Below are 13,814 nucleotides of genomic sequence, written 5' to 3' on the forward strand. Positions count from 1 at the left end.
ATATCATGATTTTAGGCTTAGATGTGGTTCTTTGTCGTGATGGAACTGCGTGTCACACATGATTAAGAAAGTTAAGAAAGTTGGTGAAACTTTCTGTTTCTACAGTGTTTTGGCTAATAAATATAAGATATTGTAACATTTTGACATTTTTTTTAAGATAACATGACTTTCAAAGGGAAGCAAACACTTTATTCCAGCAGCACAACCAGGTAACCCTGAATAACATTAGATTCTTAAACTGGTCATTCCACACCGTTAGTACTTCTACTTTTGGTACTTCAAGTACATTTTGACGCCAACACAACTCTGAAATTCTGAATATTTCTTTTTTTCTTTCTTTTTTTTTAAATAAAAAGTGCAACATGTGCTGTCAAAACCTCAGTTCTCTTACGTATCAGCAGATAACATGGTGCAGTTGTGAACCATGAAATGCTACATTCAATTCACATTTTAGAAGCTTCATGTAAAGAAAAACTTTTCTTTTTAAACGAAAATAGCTGAAGTTAATGTCCTCTATATTTATGGAGATGAAGAAATGAATTAATTCAACTCATTATTACAATAATGTTTTCAGTTTGAGCCAATAACTACTATTTGGTGATGTTTAAGTGATAAGTTCATAAAATAAGGAGGAAAGTAAAACATCAGCTCTTCCACCACTAAACCAGCCAGAAGCTACCAGTAAGTCCATTTATCTGATAACTGTAGTGCACTAACATGTACATCTCCCTCTAAAATGGGGTGAAGTAGAAGAAAGCAGCATGAAATAGAAATACTCCAGTGAAGTACCTCAAACCTGCATTCAAGTAAAAGATCTCCCCCTGAGATGAGACATTTTAGCGCTGCTCAGCACAGCTGTGTGGTGTTCTGTTGAGAGGAGGTGCAGATAAAGCAACGAGGACGTTGCTGAATGCAGGTCACTGGTACACAGGTGTGTTTGTGGGGAAACACAAAACATCCAGTAAAACTTAATGTTCAGTACGAGGTTCTACGAGCTGAAGAGAAACACAAAACACTGACAAACTGCAACCTGTGATACTCCCCCACAGAAACTGTAGTTTCAGATGGACAACTGGACTGTATCTGCTCATCATGAACCCGGTGGAAAGAATTATATTTAGTCAGTCGGTTATGTTGTACAAAAATCTGAATTGTAGAAATAATTTCACAGCAAAGCTCCACTGACAACAAAGAATTAAATATAAAGAGCAGCATTTTCCAAATTCTGAGTAGTAATTCTGTCTGTACAGTTGAGTGAGAGCCACTAAAAATCCCTACAATGGAGAACAGCTCCGTCTTGTCAAAACAAATAGAACCCTGAATGTACAGCCTACATTCATCCTGCCTTCTGCTCATATATTTTACTTTCCATTTAGTTTTAAAATATATTACTTTATATTTTTTCTCATTATAGTTTCGTGTACTTTTTTTTGTAATACATTCATATATTTTTCTACCATTTTGTGTAATTGTCATTGTTTACTCTATTTACATATTTAACTCACTAATGAACTTCTAGGGCTGCAAGGTGGATCAGTGGTTAGCACCGTTGCCTCACAGCAAGAAGGTTGCCGGTTCGCGTCCCGTAGGTGTGAATGTGAGTGTGTTTGGTTGTCTGTCTCTAAGTGTAGCCCTGTGATAGACTGGTGACCTGTCCAGGGTGTCCCCTGCCTTCACCCTAAGTCAGCTGGGATAGACTCCAGCCCCCCCTGCAACCCTAGTGAGGATTGAGCGGTGTATAGATGATGGATGGATGAACTTCTAACAAATTAAGTTGTAAAAAATGACTTTCTGTCAAACAGGTATTTATGTATTGTTCAGATTTTTTTCCTAAGCAATGCTGTATTTTATGTATGACCACTAACATATTAAAAACTTAGGCACTTCATAAGTTATTTTCTAAAATTATATAATTCAGTGCATCTCTGTAAAAACTGTTGTTTCATTTATACTAAACATATAGACCAGTTTAGTTTTATTTAATTTTTTTCTATATTAATGTGTGTTTCTTCCATTTGATTAAACACTTAAAAACCTAAAACCTCGACAGACTTATTTTCTAAGCACTTGTAAAAGAAACACTGACCCTTCATGACGTCAAAATTCCTGGTCCTTGAACAAAACAAACCGGTTAAAGCCCCGGGAAAAGTCAAGAAAACACAAGGTGACTCCTTTCCCAAAAAACAAGGCAAAAAAAAAAAAGAAAAAAAATAACAACCCCAATAAAAACAAGAAAGCAAGTAATCCAAAAAGGTTAAAAAAAAAAAAAACGCTACATAATCCACCACTGAGTATTCTGAATGGCATCTATGTTGTAATTAAATTCATGCTGTTCACAGAAAGAATTGTACTGTTGTTCTTCTGTAATACAAAAGACACTTAATGGAACCTAACAAGCATTTAAAGGCAACAGGAGCAGATGGAGCGGTGCAGTATTCTGTCTGTGCCGTGCATCATGTTGGACTTCGTGGACAAATTTTGTGCACTTTTGGAATAAACTGACAGCGTTTCAGGTTGAAATATTTTTGTCTAACGTGTCTATTTTTGTACAAGAAAGAGTGGAATGATGAACTTAATTTTTGTCTTTATTTTCAAGACGAGTCTGTGTGATCTGTGTGCAATTAAACTAAAGAAACGTGTCGAATTGAAGCTCCTTCTAAAGGTCCTACAGCATCAATGCAGAAGCATAAATGGGCATTCACTGGACGTATCACTTGCACCTGGAGCCACACAGTCCTGTTCTCCTTCTCTTCAGGTGTTCTTCGCTGAGCTTCATCGGTTCTTCTCAGGCATTTCTCTCTGATGGAGGGATGTACTCCAGACCAAGATGAGTAAATATCTCCTCCTCTGATGCAGCTCTCAGATATCGACTCTGTGAAGGAAAAAAAAAATCCTGATTCCTTCAAATAAACTCATCTAATGTATTTTTTATGCAAAAAAACTCAAAACAAAACACACACCAGGTATAGAACGCTTAATAAGTAAGAGGCAGGAATTAGTTTGCTTCTGATTTGTGGTGCCACAGATTTAAAATCAAGTCTCGATAAATAAACACTAAAGGGGACCCAGTCTGAGTCCACATTGTGTCTAAATGTTTGCTTTCCTTAAACCTCTGAAACCCAAAAACTGCAGACGGGTTTGAAAGGCATGTTTTCTTTTTTAAAGAATCACCAAAAATATACTATTTATCAAAATCATTGGAATTTACAACTTTCTGATGGTTCTTGAACTTATCTCATATTTCATCAACAACAATCTTTTGTCAAAAATGTTTGTGCAAACCAGACCAGGTAGAAAACCAAAGATCCAGCGCTCCTTGTTGTGGATTGTCTCTAGTGACCCTGCTGTGGTCAACGGTCACATGACAAAAAAAATTCAGGGACTATTCGGCTGAACTGCAGGCTGTGTTTGGACAGAGCGGAGAGGAGACAAGCACTGAAACAAATTAAAGTTGTAAGTAGTAAAACATCTAAGGAACGTAGATTCATCGCTTTTTGGACATTTGGAATCATGTTGAATATGTTGATTTAAGGTTTTTTCAATGAGCGCACAGTGAAGCAACATGTGACGAGAACAAAACACCCAGAAACTGCTTGTTGTTCAGAAGGTTAAAGATAAAGTGATAATAAAGCCAATAGGAATCTGAAAAACAACTGAATCAGATATTTTTTGGACATTTACTTGTTTGTTGTCGTACAGCGCGTGGCTGCTCAGAGACATGGCCTTCTCGTGTCCTGCCCAGCGCCGCAGCTCTCTCTCAAACAACTGCACAACATAAAATCAACATTAGTCACCGTGTGACATGAGCAAGGAAGACGTTTAAAGAAAGTGGACATTCATAAAAGCTCACTTTGGATCCGGTCCAGCCCAGCAGAGCGAAGGCAAACTGGCTGATTGGAGAGACAACCAGGTCCACTCTGACGGCTCTCCACCGTCTGTTCGTCGAGTCATGTTGATCCAGCTCGTGTGAATGTGATGGTGGACTTTGATCCGTCTCTGAGTGCATGTGGGCTCCAACGCTGTCCTTGGTTTTCACAGTGTTTTCTGTCACTTTGGTTCCTCGCTCTTCCCTCTTGGCCAGTTTAAAGATGGAGAAACATCTCTCAAAGCGGTCCATGTTGGAGGAGGGTCGACCGGGACCATCGTTTACTTCCAGGTACGAGTTTCTTGTAACTTTCTGGTACAACAGAAAACCCTAGAGAGACAATAAGTAATTTAGGAAAGAAATATCATTCTCTCTAACACACTGTGAGGCCTTCAGGGAAGATGATGCCATGCTTCCTACAAACGCAGCCACTGTGGCTCTATGGGTGAGGCTACTTCTACTAATTTCGCTGTACAGATTTTGGTAAAATGGAGCAACTAACAGTAAATGCAATATATTTGTCAAACACAATGAATTAAAGCTGGAAATCTACACCTCGATCACATCTTGATTGCTTTACATCAGATCCACTGCGATGGTGTGCAGAGGCCAAATGCCCAAAACCTATGAACCCGACTATGGCCGCATTGTTGTAGTAAAACACCCTGTTTTCAGTCTGTCAGATGAAGTTCTGCTAAATGAAACTGTAGAATTGTAGAATTACAAGCCATCAGGCGGCGCTGTGCATCAGAGTCTCTGAGTGTACGCCACATTGTGAGGCAGGGTGTAGACAACGGTGGAATCTCGACCGCACGCACTGAGTACATTTTAGTGTTTTTTGCAGTTTATATAATTAGTAAGGCAATTGCTGAGCCTTCTAAAAATATCATATTACAGGTACATGTGAACAAGTTAGACCTGCTGAGTTTATGGGTCACTGAGCCCAGCTGAGGTACAGAGCAGCAGAGCGGTAGCATCCACAATGAACGATCCTGTGAGCCTGAACTCAGGACACAGAAACCCTGATTTTCAGATACTCCTCAGCTTCAGATCTCTCATGGTACATGTGTAGCAAAAGTCATGTGTGAAAAGACAGCCAATGGTGAAGCCGCTCGACTCCAAAACGTAGACTTTTCAACTACGAATACCTCTGTACTCACGGACAAGTCTTATTACATGTCTGAATTTTAATACAGACGAGCAGATGTTTTTTCCACATTTGAAAACCTGATTACAGACAAATTGTGAGATGACTTTTGTAGATTTCGTTTCACATTGACAACTTCTTTTACACATTGTCAAATCTCACTTCGGACGAATGGATTGAGATACAGACAGACAACTCTCCATACGCATGGACAAATAGTTTTGCTACAATAATGGCCCCATACCCGACAATACAACAGACAGCAAACTAGTACCACAACATTCACACGCCTCCACTTTTCTGTAGTTTATTTTGTTGTAATTTCAGTTTAAATGTGCGTTTTTTTCATCAATCTACACTTAGCAACCCATTTTTTCAAATTTAATTAAATGAAACATCTTATTTTAATCAGCTGATAGATACTCAGCAAACGCTTCAGGGCATCCCCCTCTATTTCAAACAGCTTAGTTTGATGTCTGGTAGTGAAATATTTGCTGTATTAGCAGAACGTGAAGAACACAGATAAAGATTTTTAAAAAGGAAACATTTTAAGGGGACAGTGTTGACATTCTGGAGTTATTTAACTTGATTAAAAATGAATTAAGAGGCAGTGACTCAAAAGTTACCTGTGACTCCAACCAGGAGACGACTTTAGGCATCAGTCCCACCTCTCTGCCCTCCTCTGGGTGTGTTATCAGGAAGTCAACATCATGGCCCGTCTGCTTGCCTCTGCAAAAAAGTGTCAGTGACATGTTTCTGTTTAACTTCAGGAGAAATTGTTCTGTTTGTCTCTGATATACACAGGAGTGTCTCTTAAACATGTTTCTAAGTGCCACATTAAATGATTTTTTTTTAAAATTGTGTTACACCTGTAAGGGTCATAGAAGTGTGTGAATGTTTGCTCTTTTACCTCCTGAATCCTCCGGCCAGAGTAATCTGAGCGCTTGGCAACACAGAATCAACGGCTTTCTGCACGATCTCAGCGATGGCGTCTGCCTCTGCTTTGGTGACCTGCTGGTTCAGGTCGTCGTAATGCTCCAGACCTAAAAGACAACAAGTTAGTTATTATAGTGTCTTTTTTGTTTGTTTTTGTTTTCTTTTTGTTTTACAATTTAAGTGTGTTTCACAAAGGGATAAAAACAAACAACAAAGCAAGCAGGACAATTTTTCTATTGATGTTATCCAAACTAAGACATGATAACATCCTTGTCTTCTACAGTCAAGATTTATTTCACTTTCTGGGAAAATTCTCGAACAATATCATTAAGAAAAATATCTGTTCTTCACAAATGCAAACTCCACGCAGAAAGATCCCGGGTGTCCTCACTGGGACGTGAACTGAGCCACCTTGCGTCCTCCTTTGACAGATTTTTTTCTGATTATTTTCTACATATTGACTCATTCTTAGTAGTTCCCCTAAACCTGCTCTGAGTCACATATGAGCAGTGAAACACTCAACTCAGTCTTTTTATTGTGTTTATTAAGTGAAACCAGCCTAATGAAGCCATTTATTATGAACTCTTAGAGAATTTATTCCACATTAACATCTTTACTTTAGGCTTAGCTTACATGTTTGGTTTTATGTTCCTGTGTTTTTGTGGAAAATGAGCTGCTCCTATGTAGAGAAGTAATGGAAGAAAAGACTGGACTTGAAATGAGATGTTTCAGGCAGGTAAGGATCAGAGTTTTCTGTAGGACAGACTTTCCACAAACAAGCAGCTCTATAACACAATGGCAGAAAGGAGGGGGTGAAAAAGATAACTATGGGCTCTTTAAATGCAGTGCATTTATTCATACATGTCACACACCTGCTTGCTGTGCTCGATTGAGCGTTACTCCTGACTCTCGTAGCTGATGGAGGTTGTGTATTCCCTCTCTGATCCACCGCTCAGCCGTTCTTGGTCCAACCCCAAAAATACCTGTCAAAACCTGAAACACATTCAGTGACAGGAAACAGCGCAGGCTTTAAATCCGCTCAAAGACATCAGAAATAGTCCTCAGAATCTTTTCTATTCGTTTAACCACCTTGTTGAGTTTATAGTCATTAATTTAATGTTTTTGAAAGGCTCATTCCATATAAAAGCAACCGAATCTAAAAACAGTTAAACCAAACCCCTCAGAATCAGCTGATTTATAATAAGTTTAGCATGTGTTTTTTTTTTTTTTGTGTTGCTTTTTTTTAACCTTCATACTATGAATATGTTCAGAGTTACAGGTCCTTGAAGTGCAGAGAGGAGGGTCAACATTTTGTGCTTTTTAATTCAGGTCACTTTTTACATCATTTTTGAGCCTCATAACGTTACAGGTACAGCAGACTCATAACATTTCAGGACTGATACACACATCTGAACTCTGTTAAAAACTAATACAAATAAATCAACTCTAGGTGTCACAATCTGAAGACAAAATCTTTTTGTTTTGTTTGTTCGGCATGTTTTCTATGTTCAAATTTGAGCATCAGTATAACGGGATGCATCATAGTTTTAACAGCAAAACTGCAGCAGTTTAATGTGTACGTCATGGAAACAAGCACTGATACCCTGGATGTGTTCTGGATTTTCAAATAATTCACTGTTGCAGCAAATTATAGCAAAGAAATGTCTCATTTGTACCTACGTTGTGATACCAGGCTCATCTCCTCGCTATGATTCCTTTCGTGACAAAACTACTTTCTAATACGGTCACATTTTGAACACTTGTGAAAGTGGCTTCTGGCCGTAAAATGGAGAAACAACACTGGTGTTTTACATGTTTTATCGACCGGTTTAGACAAATCACATTGATCAAATCAGTTTGCAGCATTCAGAGCTTGTCTGAGAGTCTTTCAGATTCTCCTCTGACAGTCTTCAGTTCTTCTTCTGTCAGTTTGTTCTGTTGGTCTGTTTCTGTCCTCAGATTGCGAACAACGATGATGATGATGTGTAATTTTGTCATTTCTTTTTTGTACAGTGACTTTCCTGTGTTGGAGAAGTTACACAACATTTTTTCTCCATTTCACAGCCAAAAGCTGGAAGCAAAGTATTCATAGCATGAAGGTAAAATGCAAAATTGCTTTATTAAAAATATTAAAGGTGTTGTACATAAAAAAATAATAAATCAACTGATTCCAGGGGGAGGCACTGATTGGCTTCTCAAGGATTGACCCAGATGACCCCCAGACATGTTGGAAGATGTATAAAAAATACCCTGACATGAAAAATAATTTAATAAGAAGTTGACTTAGTTGATTAATCAGTCCACTTCTGTGTAAAAATACAGAATCTATGAATATTTTTCTTTTCAGCAGTTCAACTACTGGATACATGATGTCTTCTCCTTGTCTGAACAGTGTTCCAGTTTCCAGGGTTATGGGAAAGAGCTGACATACCTTTAGCGCTTTAAACCGCTCAGAGTGTTTGGTGGATTCAACCTCACTTGATGCTTCATTCTCCAAAATGTCCTGAACGACCAGATGAATAAATAAGCGATCATCAGATTTTGTCTGAGTGTGTTGGAGGAGCTTAAATACACTTAGAAAGCTACATAGATGGTTCCACTGACTTTGATGACCCTGAGTGAGTGATCTCCCAAACAGGGCAGCCCTTTGAGCTGGGACATGGCCGTCACCCGTACAGGGAGCGCCTTCAGCACAGCGGCAGCCCGTCGGAACGCAACACCTCGCCCGTCCTCCTCACTCAGCTCAGCATTTTCAGCCAGGAGCGACAGAGCGTCCTGAGGCAGACAGTGAGTTTTTATGACATCGGTTTTTACCTGAAGTCAGAGATGTGTGTGTTTGTTGGGAGGACGACACATACAGTGAGGGTGGTGTTACAGTTGTCCAGAGTGGTCCTTCTCTGACAGGCGTAGCTGGGTACTGAGAACAGAACAGCCTCTGCTTCATTTATCTGCTGCTCCTGGAAGACGTGAGGATTAAAAACATGTTAAACTTCCACTGAAATCCAACTGTATGGAGCAGCTAAAAGTGAAAACAGTACAACTGACCACTATCATCCGTTTTGTCCCATTATTTGATATTTGGGACCAAAAACTAAGTTTTGTAAAAAAAATTTTTCCGAAATTTGAAAAATTCAAGGTTGCAAAACTGGGAATTTCAACCCTCACAGAAAGGTCTAACCTAAGCATCTTTATCAATACTTCAATATCTCCAGAAATATAACTCGTATAGCCGTGAAATTTGGTAAGGACACAGACAAAATAGTTTCCAGTAGAGACCAGATTTGTCATTTTTGGTCCTTGAAAATGGAGGAAAGTGCACAGTTTTGAAACGAGGGTGGTACCAGGGTCCCAGAATGTTATGTAAATATATGAATGAATAGACATTTCCTACTAAATGTACAGTTGTTGGTCAACATTTCTCAAACTTTTGAGGCCTGTAAATTTTGAAGGCAAGCACGGCAAACCAAGGTTCCTTTTTCTCTCTCTCTCTCTCTTTTTTTTTTTTTTTTTTTAATTTTGACATGTCAGAACAGGGATGTGGACTCATTTGTACGAGATCAATAACTGGTATGAAATGGAATCTACATTACAATTCTAATAATATCTAATTATAATTCTAACGATGTAATAGGCCTCAAAGGCTGGTGAACTGTCTAATCTATACAATTACACTTATTTTATTTGCTTTTATTAAACTTGCCTGCAGTTTTGTTTGCTTAATTTTATTTCATTTGTTTGCCATTTTTTGTCCATGTTTTTTTTTTTCTTATTTTCTTTTCCCACTGTTTTACTTCATCAGTGTTAATTATTCTATAAAGTTTGCGGCACTTATTTTGACTTGTCTGTACTGTTTTTGATACATCTAATTTAACTTATTTAATTTAATGTTGTATTTGACCTTTTACATGTTTTTTTTATTACCTTAGCCTGTAAAGAACTTTGAATAACCTCAGTATATGATAAGGTGCTAATAGATAAACTTGCTTGCTTCTTTCTGCAACCAGAGGAGTCGCCCCCTGCTGGCTGTTAGAAAGAACATACAGTTTGAACTGTGTTTGTGATTCATATTTTAATCAGAAGAGAGTTGATGCTACAGTTAATTAATTGATTCCTGATAGTAAGTGAAGTAGTAATAGTAATCATTCCAAATTTAATGAATAGGTTGATGTATTAGTGCAAAAAATAAAGCGTACTTGTAGTTTATGCCGGTCCAGTATCTCCACAGGACTGCCTGCACGCATGCTCTCTGTGTACCAGCTGATATCCAGGAGGTGAACCGCTGTGTGGCTTTCACTTCTGACTTGCGAGTTCAGCCACGTCCTGACCTCATCAGCAGAGTTGTTTTCAGAAATGACATGTGTGACGCTTTTACTGTGGAAAAAAAACAAGATTTAACACAACAGCAGAACAGGAACAGTGAAGCTGAGAAAACAGGATTTGAAAGCTTTTAGCTAAACTGTGTAACAGATTTTCTCAATATTAAAATGTCAGGGTGCCATGACACTTGAATTTGATCATTTTGACATATTAGATCAGAATTTTAACTTTGTATTTTATGATTTGGGCTGTAATGTTTTAAAAAATCCAACTAATTTCTATTGTTGTAGCTTCCTAAATGTGAATATTTTGTGGCTCCTCAGTTTCAGTATTGTGTACAATATTTATTTTTATTTTGTTTCACATGAGAATAGTTTTCAGCATCACCTGTTACTTTTCTACTGTAATTTCAGTTTAGCCTTGTTCTTTTGAATTTTACTAATGCATCACAATCTGATCTGCTATCTACCAATAAAACTGCTATTACATTAGGCGCTGCATTCATTCTTATGTTACTTTGATTATTTCTCGAGCAATATCTGGCACATGGATTCTATCTCATCTTATTCCTGCAGGTAACTTTGATTCTCTTCACTGCTGTGACACTTCACCTCCACTGTTTTTGGATCACTGAAGTCTCTGTTTTCTTACCTGAACACCTCCTGCACCTGGAAGCCTTTGCTTCGTCCGAGCTGAGACAGGAAAGCTCTTCTACTGGCTCCCATCTTCCTCTCCAGCAGGAATAAAATCACCTGAGGGAACTTTGTCGGGGCTTTATCCCCGCCGCAGTCCTTCCCAGTATTGGAGGAAATGACTTTTCTTCGCTTTAATGGCACCATGGTGGTTAAATAAGCCGCTGAACTAACTGGTATAAACTAGTGAGCTCTGCTCTCTTCCGTCCATGACTTCTGCGCTGCTAGCTTGTTGTTATGGAGCTCCTTATCGGTAAATAGTCATTTCTGAACTTCAAATACGACAACGTACTTTAGTTCATGTGTGTCAGGCAGCAGTCTTCCTTTTCTGAGGTCGGTTAGTGGAAGATAAAACCACATCCAGCAGCTGCGTCGCTACGAAAACACCGGCTCAGGCTCCTCTAGTGCGTCACCAAAATAGTTCCGACTGGAAACCCTCAGACTGCTTCTTCTTCTTCTTCTTTTGATTGGCTTGGCGGTTGGCATCGAACATTTAGGTACATTACTGCCACCTACCGGACTGGAGTGGGGAGGACGATTGGGAATACGGAATAACGAACTAACTAAATAAATAAATACATTAAAAAAAACTAAATCCTTATTAGAAGTCCTGTGTTTTTAAGAAACTCAATTAGCTCTCTTAATGTTTCTTTTCCTGTTCCCCCAAGGAGGTTCTTCACTGTTAACTCTACCTTGATTTTTTGCAACGATGCTTTGAGTTTTTTTTCCTGTCATCTTCATATTGCTGACATTCTATTTCTCTTTTGTCACAGTACTGACATGCTCCAGTCAGATGTTTATTCATTACTTGAAGTGCGTCATTTAGTCTGGTGTGTCCGATTCTTAGACGGTAATGACTGCCTCTTCCCTCCAGTCCCTGCCCAGCCTTCTGCCCTGACCAACGTGTTTCTGGATGTTACAGAAGTGTCTTCCTGTATTATTTAAATTCCAGTATTCTTGCCAGCTTTTCCACAGATGTGTTTTAATAATTTATTAACCCTCATATTTGTTTAATGGTATTTTTATGTCTACTGTTTGATTTTTGAGTGAAAGTTTATCCAGTTTGTCAACTCTTTCATTCCCTTCCACGTTAACATGGGCAGGAACCCAAAGAAAGCAGGCAGTCATTCCCTTACTCTGTAACTTGTATAGCAGCAGAATGATTTCATACACTAGATCTAGTCGACATGATCTTAATGATTGGATACTAGTGAGGGCTGCCCAACTGTCTGAGGCTATTCCTATAGTGCTGCTGGATATAGGTACTGTTGTACTTGATGGAGCCTTTCCTTTGAGTTATTACTGGATATTTAGATCTATACCTGAGATTTTGAACAACCATGGATGAACAGGTGAGATAGGGTTAGTGCGACTGTATTCTATCTGATTTATTCCTAGAATTTCTGCTTTAATATTTCCTATCTAGCCAAAACTGTTAAAATTAGTTCTATCGTGTTCCCAGCAGTCCTGTAGGATTGCCTTAGTTGCGTGAGAACTTCTATGCACCTGCAAATTAACCCAGTATGCCATCGTTAATTGAATTCTTGTCATACGCAGTGGCATCTCACCTAATTCAACTTGCAAGGCAGCTACTGGAGATGTCTTGAATGCTCCACTGGAAGTTCTAAGCCCCTGTGCTTGCTCTATATCCAGTTTTTTCAGGTGACTTTCAGCTGCAGACTATACATCCATAATCTAATGTGGCCCTCATACAAGCCTGTCATACGTTTAGTAATGATGCTCTGGATGCTCCCCAGTCTCGCCCTGCTAGACATCTCAAGAAGTAGTTAACTTTTTTACACATATTCCTGACCTTAAACCATTCCAAGAAATCTAATATTCCTGACTTCCTCAAGCATTTGGCCATATAACTTTAACGCTATAGTTTTATGTCGTCTATGTCGTGTTTTAGCAATTGATATTTTAACACCCCATTTATTTGCCCACTGCTATACAGTTACTATAGCAGTCTGTATTCTCTTTTGTATGTACATTCGACTACGCCCCCTCATCCATAAAGCCCCATCATCCGCACACAGCGACTTCCCAATGCTTCTATGTACACTGTCAAATATATCATTAATCGTGATATTGAATAGCACTGGACTGCAAACACTGCCCTGAAGGGTTCCCTTCTCTACATAATATTCTGATAAATATTCTTGTTCTAACAAATAAAAAGTCCAGCACCCAGTCATACAGCCTGCCACCAATCCCAAGTTTGCTTAACTTAATGAGGAGCCCTTCCATCCACAGCATGTCATAGGCTTTCTCAGTGTCAAACAATACAGCGACTACCATTTCCTTATTTGTTTGAGCTTTCCTTATTTCTGACTCTAGGTTAAAAATCGAGTCCATAGTATTCCTTCCTTTCTGAAATCCACTTTGAAAAGGTGAAAAAAGGTCTTTGCTTTCATGAAAATAGTTTAGTCTGTCTGTAACCATCCGCTCAATTGTTTTCCCTAATTTTGAAGTGAGAGCTATTGGTCTGTAGCTTGAAGGGTCTGATGGGTCTTTTCCACGTTTAATGATCGGAGTTATTTTAGATTTCTTCCAAGCTGCTGACATTCTTCCTTCCTCCCAGATTTTATTGAACAGTTGCAGAGCTCATAAGAGTGCGCTATCCTCTATGTGTTCTAGCATAGCATAACAGATACAGTCTTTCCCTGGAGAAGATTGAGAAAATGAAACAACTGGCATAACAGCAGTGCTTTCATCGTTATGCATAATTAATATTATTCTGACTTATAATAAATAATCCTTTTTATTTTTATTTGCCTCAGACAGGTGAGCTGTCGCAAAGAGTCGCAATTTATCAGAAGCAGGTAAATCAGTTTCATACAGCTGAATTCTGAGG

General features: G+C 38.7%; 1 protein-coding gene across 1 annotated transcript; it reads right to left on the minus strand.

Moving 5' to 3' along the window:
• Positions 1-2,271: 2,271 nt before the first annotated feature.
• polm (polymerase (DNA directed), mu) lies at positions 2,272-11,206 on the minus strand. The gene is made up of 11 exons (XM_008301981.1): positions 10,917-11,206; positions 10,142-10,319; positions 8,807-8,905; positions 8,553-8,723; positions 8,380-8,451; positions 6,821-6,941; positions 5,923-6,055; positions 5,639-5,741; positions 3,851-4,195; positions 3,682-3,765; positions 2,272-2,872 (listed from the first exon to the last, which is right to left on the minus strand). The coding sequence occupies exons 1-11, from the start codon at positions 11,102-11,104 to the stop codon at positions 2,786-2,788; spliced, it is 1,581 nt and encodes a 526-aa protein (XP_008300203.1). The 5' UTR covers positions 11,105-11,206; the 3' UTR covers positions 2,272-2,785.
• Positions 11,207-13,814: the final 2,608 nt, after the last annotated feature.

Source organism: Stegastes partitus, unplaced genomic scaffold (genome assembly GCF_000690725.1).
Source record: "Stegastes partitus isolate 25-593 unplaced genomic scaffold, Stegastes_partitus-1.0.2 Scaffold1743, whole genome shotgun sequence".
NCBI lineage: Eukaryota > Metazoa > Chordata > Actinopteri > Pomacentridae > Stegastes > Stegastes partitus.

Excerpts from the sequence above, each read along its gene's own strand:
- polm (XM_008301981.1), bottom strand. The coding sequence starts at position 11,104 with ATGGTGCCATTAAAGCGAAGAAAAGTCATTTCCTCCAATACTGGGAAG. Across the intron at positions 8,724-8,806 it reads ACTGTAACACCACCCTCACT|GACGCTCTGTCGCTCCTGGC; the intron begins GTATGTGTCGTC and ends TGTCTGCCTCAG. Across the intron at positions 8,452-8,552 it reads ACTCACTCAGGGTCATCAAA|GACATTTTGGAGAATGAAGC; the intron begins GTCAGTGGAACC and ends CTGGTCGTTCAG.